Source organism: Physeter macrocephalus, chromosome 20 (genome assembly GCF_002837175.3).
Source record: "Physeter macrocephalus isolate SW-GA chromosome 20, ASM283717v5, whole genome shotgun sequence".
Classification (NCBI taxonomy): domain Eukaryota; kingdom Metazoa; phylum Chordata; class Mammalia; order Artiodactyla; family Physeteridae; genus Physeter; species Physeter macrocephalus.
The window spans coordinates 107,597,436-107,604,665 of NC_041233.1; the positions used below are offsets into that span (position 1 = coordinate 107,597,436).

General features: G+C 45.6%; 1 protein-coding gene across 2 annotated transcripts in view; it reads left to right on the forward strand.

The window, feature by feature from the left end:
- Window positions 1–4,199, forward strand: part of ACSL1 (acyl-CoA synthetase long chain family member 1) — a 70,899-nt gene extending 66,700 nt beyond the window's left edge. For both annotated transcript variants that reach the window (XM_007102836.4, XM_028481149.2), the window contains exons 18-21: window positions 1,278–1,421; window positions 2,723–2,824; window positions 2,933–3,004; window positions 3,379–4,199. In XM_007102836.4, the coding sequence (XP_007102898.2) occupies window positions 1,278–1,421; window positions 2,723–2,824; window positions 2,933–3,004; window positions 3,379–3,519 (459 nt within the window). In that variant the 3' untranslated portion in view covers window positions 3,520–4,199. The remainder of the gene's footprint in view (window positions 1–1,277; window positions 1,422–2,722; window positions 2,825–2,932; window positions 3,005–3,378) is intronic.
- The last annotated feature ends 3,031 nt before the right edge of the window (window positions 4,200–7,230 follow it).

Consider the following 7,230-nt stretch of genomic DNA (forward strand, 5'->3'; position numbering starts at 1 on the left):
ATTATTCTGAATTCTTTTTCTGGAAGGTTGCCTATCTCTACTTCATTTAGTTGTTTTTCTGGGGTTTTATCTTGTTCCTTCATCTGATTCATAGCCCTCTGCCTTTTCATCTTGTCTGTCTTTCTGTGAATGTGGTTTTTGTTCCACAGGTTGCAGGATTGTAGTTCTTCTTGCTTCTGCTGTCTGCCCTCTTTTACGGTGCTTTATACTCCGAAATTTTTATTGTTTTGAAAAATACCCCTCCCAATTAATTTCAGAGTACCGAAGCTATTTATTTTTTTCATAGACATTATGGTACTTCACCGTGGTTCTTTTTTCTTTTTCTTAATATTTATTTATTTATTTATTATTGATTTATTTTGGCTATGCCTGGTCTTAGTTGCAGCATGTGGGATCTTTAGTTGCAGCATGTGGACTCTCAGTTGTGGCATGCATGCAGGATTTAGTTCCCCAACCAGGGATTGAACCCGGACCCCCTACATTGGGAGCTTGGAATCTTATCCACTGGACCACCAGGGAAGTCCACCCAGGCTATTTAGAAATAAATTAAGTCCCTCTTTCCAGACTCAGGAGGGATGAAGTATCCGTTCTAATTCTGACTATGGCTCTAAGGAGCACATCTCATAATCTCCCTGGACCTCAGTCGGCTCCTTTTGGAAACGGAGGAAAACTGATGTGGGCTGAGAGAACTTTCCAGTGGATGACTCTCCGAAGCGAGAGAGTGGCCTCGGGTGGGGATGGGAGTTTTGTTTACGGGAGATGGGGAGGTGGGAGCTACTGGCATTTGGTGAGTCTGGTCTGGAGATTCTCGCATTCCCACAGTCATCATGGGGGCAGCCGACAGCCCCCTCCTGCCCCCGCCCTGGAACAGGGACAGAGAGAAGTGAGCTGCTGCCTCTGCAGCCCCTGCTCTGTGCAGAGCTCTGTGGGAAGATGAGCACATCTGTACTCTCGCGGACCTTTACCCCATCGAGCGGCCAATTCAGATATGAGACAAAGTGAAGCTCGCAGAGCTGAAGGGAGCAAGCGGGCTGCTCTGGTTGGCTGGGAGTGAGTGGGGCTCCCAAGTCCCTTCTCTGTCTCTCTACTCTGCTCAGTGGCCTGGGGGAGGTTACGTAATCTCTCTAAGCCTCAGTTTGCCTCTCTGCAAAATGGGTTAACAGCTGACCCCTGCCAGAGGTTATTAGGATTGAATGATAGTGTACAGGAAATGCCCGCTGCTGGGGGGAAAGCAGCTGCTGGACCTGCTCACAGGCCGCTCCCTGCCCTCCAAACAGAATGGCACCTTGAAGATCATCGACAGGAAAAAGCACATCTTTAAACTGGCACAAGGAGAGTACATAGCTCCGGAGAAGATTGAAAACATCTACCAGCGAAGTGAACCTGTCGCTCAGGTGTTTGTCCACGGAGAGAGCTTGCAGGTATGCACTGCCCCAGCCGTGAATTCTGTGGCCGGCGTGGCCCGGGCCTAGAAGTCTAGGGCCTTTCAGTGTGATGGGAAGTTTGCGATGGGTGTGAGTTGACTTTCATGTCTGATGTGCTGGAATATTATCAACACGTTACTGGTTTTTACTGCTTGGCATTTCTTTTTTTTTTTTTCATCTATTTTGTAACTGGAAATTTGTACCACTTATTCTTGGCAATTCTTATCCAGAAAAGTTTTTTTCTCTTTAATTTCATATTACCAAGGGAAGTTGGATAAGGATACCAAGGGAGTGGGTAAAATAAGCTTCTAATTTAATTGTGAGGTTCGGAATATTGATATACAGGTTATAAGAAAGTTTAGAATTTTCAAACATATTAAACTCAACTTATTTACGATATGTATCCTACATCTTTTTTTTTTTTTTTTTTTGTGGTACGTGTGCCTCTCACTGTTGTGGCCTCTCCTATTGCGGAGCACAGGCTCCGGACGTGCAGGCTCAGCGGCCATGGCCCACGGGCCCAGCCGCTCCGCGGCATGCGGGATCCTCCCGGACCGGGGCACGAACCCGCGTCCCCTGCATCGGCAGGCGGACTCCCAACCCCTGCGCCACCAGGGAAGCCCTCCTACATCATTTTTGAGCAAATGTGGTTGTGCGCCAACATATCTTAAAGTCGAAAACCAACATCAGTATTGCAATGAAACGTCATTTGCTAAAATTTTGGACAGATGGTGGGGAGGAAGAGAAGGGTGTCTGGTTTCCTGAGGGTTAATATTTCTACAAATCTTGACATTTTCAAATAATTTTGGAAGAATATTTTCTTATAAGAAAGTGCACCTATTTTTCTTCGACCTGGAATCATACCCATGCCTCTAATTTTTATTTAGTTTCGTTGTCACTGAATTGTAAAGAATGAGGTATTAGAGTTTTTTCTAAATGAATCTGCATACATTTTCTCTTTATAAAGCAGTTATCTGGTATCTATCCCCTTGTTTGCTTATTTGACCCTGTTTTATTTTTAAAAATATATATGAGTAAGTAAAAATTAGGGTTTTATTAGGTTTTTATTTCCAGTGGTTCTTTTAAAACATTTATTGCAAAATCCCCAACGCCGTCTATATTTCAGAGGCAGGAGTTAACCTGGGCCCCACGGACTCTGGGGCTGGTAACATGCTCTGAAAAGAGGATCTGTAACTCTCATCAGATTCTCCCAGGGGCCCAGGCTGCAGATAATAAAGCACCACAATTTTAGAGCATCTGGATCAAGCCCTTTAATAACTTACTTGTCTCTGTTAAAGGCATTTCTCATAGCAATTGTGGTACCAGACATTGAGACGCTAGGTCCCTGGGCCTGGAAGAGAGGCTTTGAAGGCTCCTTTGAAGAACTGTGCAGAAACAAGGTAGGTTCCGAAGTGTGCAGCCTACTCCTGACCCTCCCTTTGCATTAAGTGCAAAGTTCAGAGACTCCCGCCACGGGAGTAAGGATCTTACTTTTCTTGCCTTATTAGGGTGTCCAAAAAGCTGTTCTGGAAGACATGGTGAGACTTGGGAAGGATTCTGGCCTAAAACCATTTGAACAGGTAAGACTTGCATCCAAGTGTATGAATTCCTGCAAAACGGGTTTTTGACTGGAGGATGTTTTCTGTGAATATATTATAGAAGAGGATGAGGCGACGTAAAGACACCTGTGCTGAAGGGATGGTGGCGTGGTTTGGCGGGGAGGGGATTTTTGTAACCAAGGGTATGAATTCTCTTCCTGGAGGTCAGGCTACAATCCTGATTCTGTACTGACAACAGGCCTCTGCCCTTTGCTGAGACAGTGCAACGGGGCCTGGCCTGAGAGGCTGGCTTGAATCGCCCAGAGGGTCTTTACCCCTTGGGAAGCTTAAGTGCTCTTTAGACTCCGGTGGCCTCCGTCCTCCTTTCCTCCTTTGACTGCCTGGTTTCTTTGCAGGTCAAAGGTATTAGTCTCCACCCTGAATTATTCTCTGTCGACAACGGCCTTCTGACCCCAACGATGAAGGCTAAAAGGCCAGAGCTTCGGAATTATTTCAGGTCACAGATCGATGAACTTTATTCCTCCATCAAAATCTAATGCAAGGAAGGAAGCTGGGAAGAGGCCGCATGCTTCCGCGGTCTTCTCCCGCCCGTGGCCTCCGCGGGTAGTTTTGACAACAGCAAGTAGGGAAGGAGCGTCTTTGTCTGCCTCGTGCGTTCAGATTCTCGTCATAGGAAGCTTAGAGGGAATGGAACACTGCCTTATGGTCACCTCGCATTGCAGACCATGTTCACGGTGATATACAATTTCCAAAATGAGCCTTAAAAAAATTGTAAAGGGGAAACTATAAATGTGCTAAGTTATTTACGACTTCCTCAGTTTAAAAAGAGGGTGAAAACTTGTCTCCCTGTTTTGCTAACCAGGTGGTTAGGACTTTGCTATTTCTGAGATGTCTGCTACTGGCTGCAAATTCTGCAGGTGTCTGCTGCTCTGAAGAGTACCATGCACTGGAGGGAACCGTCCCTTATAAACAAGAACTGGCCCAGCTGCCGGAGGTCGCAAGTGGACCAGAGGGTTTTTCTTAATCCCTCCACCGTCCCCTCCCCATCTCACGTGACCCTTCTGATTAACCCGTCATTCATGTTGGAGCAGAGGATGGACGTAACTCAGAACAGCGCAGGTACGGATGGATGGCCGCTCACCAGAGCGGGTGGATTCTGGCGTCCACAGAGCAGAATATTCGCTGATCCTCTTCTCCAGACCCGATTCCCTCCCTCCAACCCCTGTCATTCCTGTCGGAGCAGAAGGTTCTCAGTGAAGCAGAGGACGGACCTAGCTCAGAACAACGCAGGTAAAGATGGATGGCCGCTCAGCACTGCAGGTGGATTCTGGCGCCCACAGAGCAGTATATTCTCTGACCCTCTTCTCCAGACCCGATTCCCTCCCTCCATCCCTTCCCAGGGGTTATTTAAAAATCTGCCTTAGACTCTGCAGTGAGGACAAGCATTTCAACAAGGAAACAATTACCTGGATCAACATGTTCAACTGTGACGCCCGAAGAACTGTCCACTTTATCTTCACTGAACCCGTCGCTCTGTCTGTGATGGTTTTTAATGTGGTTTTCATATCAAAAGAGTACGTTGTGATTAAGTGGCTTCTTTTCCCCAGAGTAAACTCTCAGGCAAGGCATGTCTTTCAAAATATTAAGGGAGTAGATACACTTGGGTACTTATTGAAATGGACGGTAATTAATAAATGCTCTTCTATCATAATGCTACCTGGTTTCTATGAAATGTATTTGACAAACCAAAATTCTAAGACATAGGAATCTGGAAAACTCATTTCCTGGGATTAACTTCTCAAGGGATTTTTTTTTTTTTAAGTTAATTTGGGAAATTAACAGCATTTCACTTTACTGCAAGTCTTTGCCACATGTGACTGAATTTAGTTGTCATTTATATGTTGAAAGCAGTTGTTTGTGGATATGTGAGTACCTGTATTATACAAGCACAACAGGGTTTGCCCTAAAGAGTTGTCGTTGTAATAACGCTATTTGGTAGCCTAGCCTCATACGTGCATTCTTAATTGCACAAGAAGTCAATAATTTGTCACAATGGGGTTTTGAATGTTTGCTTTAAGTGTTGGCTATTTCTATGTTTTATAAACCAAAACAGAATTTCCAAAAACAATGAAGGAAACCAAAATAAATATTTCTGCATTTCAAGTGAGTGAAGCCTCCCTTTTTGCGTCAGGTGTTGCGTTCGGCGTGGCCTCTGAGGTGCACAAGCGAAGAGCAAGAATGACCTCAGCCTCCCAGTTCTTTCCTCCCTCCCAGGTCTACTTCCTAGGACGCAGTCATCCCGACACGACCCCGGGCCCCGGCCAGCTCCCAGCAACGGCCCTGCTATGTTGCAGAGAAGAAAGTCTTGGTGTGAATAACATGGATATTCTTGAAGGTGCAAATTCTCGGGGGGAAAGCGACAGCGCAGGAGGCATCGCTGCAGTTGGTGGTCCTGGGGTGGATTTCATTCGACCTCACTGTCGTCATTCTCTCCCTGTGGAACTGTCGGAGAAGATGTCCCATTGACAGCAGCCGACTGTTTCTTTTCTTCTATCACTACCCTATGCTGTCATTTTAAAGGTTTTCTTTTCCAGAGGTCTTAGTTAATCACCCCCTAAGTTTTTCTGTAGCCTGTTTTCAGTCCTCTTTCCCTTCAGTCTTGGGTTTGGGGTGCTGATGTCTGCTTTCTTCCTCTAAAGCTCAAGCCCTGTGCACCCCTCTCTGGTAAGACTCCTCATCCAAGGGACTTCCCTGGCGGTCCACCTTCCAGTGCAGGGGGTTTGGGTTCAAGCCCCGGTCCGGGAGATGAGATCCTACATGCCTCAGGGCCAAAAAAACAAAACATAAAACAGAAGCAGGGCTTCCCTGATGGCGCAGTGGTTAAGAGTCCGCCTGCCATCGCAGAGGACACGGGTTCGAGCCCTGGTCCGGGAAGATCCCACATGCCGCGGAGCAGCTAAGCCCGTGCACCACAACTACTGAGCCTGTGTTCTAGAGCCCATGCTCTGCAACAAGAAGCCACCGCAGCGAGAAGCCTGCGCACCGCAACGAAGAGTAGCCCCCACTCACCGCAACTAGGGTAAGCCCGCGCGCAGCAACGAAGACCCAACACAGCCAAAAATAAATTTAAAAAAAAAACGGAAGCAATATTGTAACAAATTCAATAAAGACTAAACAAAAAATGGTCCACGTCAAAAAAATCTTTAAAAAAAAAAAAAAGCCTCCTCATCCAGTCTGCCTTTTTAGTTAGGTTACTAAGTTCCTTGTGTCGTCTTTTTCTGCCCTGCGCCCTCTTGCTCTCGTTCCCTCACGGGAACTGTGACCTTTCTGTCTCCTCCCTGGGCTCCCAGCACAGGACTTAGGAACTGGTGGGTGTTTGTTAAATTACTCTCATTTGAACAAATATTTGAAATTTTGAACCAAGCTTCTGTAATGAGGTTGATAGAAACACTGTTTTGTTTTCTTTTTAAAAACAATTCTGGTAAAATACACATAAGATTTATCATCTTCATCATTTTTAAGCATACAGTTCAGCAGCATTAAGTGCATTCACACTGTTGTGCGACCGTCACCGCCATCCATCTCCAGAACTTTTCATGTCACAAAACTGAAACTCTGCCCATTAAGTAATAACTCCCATTCCCTCCTCGCCCCAGCCCCTGGCCACCACCATTCTGCTCTCTCTGAATTCGACTACTTGAGGTGCCTCGTATGAGTGAGTCACAACCGTGTTTGTCCTTCTGTGTCTGGCTTATTTCACTTAGCATAATGCCCTCAAGGTCCATTCGTGTTGTCTCTCACTTGTTATAGCTGAATAATATTTGTACACTTACACCACATTTTGTTTATTCATTTGTTTTTTGGTTTTTAAAATAAATTTGTTTATCTTTTTATTTTTGGCTGCGTTGGGTCTTTGTTGCCGCGCGCGGTCTTTCTCTAGTTGCGGCGAGCAGGGGTGGACCATTTTTAAAGTCTTTATTGAATTTGTTACAATAGTGCTTCTGTTTTTATGTTTTGGTTTTGGCCACAAGCCCTGTGGGATCTTAGCTCCCCGACCAGGGATCGAACCCGCACCCCCTGCATTGGAAGGTGAAGTCTTTTCTTTTTTTTTAATTAATTAATTAATTATTTTTGGCTGCATTGGGTTTTTGTTGCTCCACATCCTCACTTAACTTTCTTTTTTTTTGATAACGCCCATCCTAATGGGTGTGAAGTGGTTTCCCATTGTGGTTTTGATTTGCATTTCC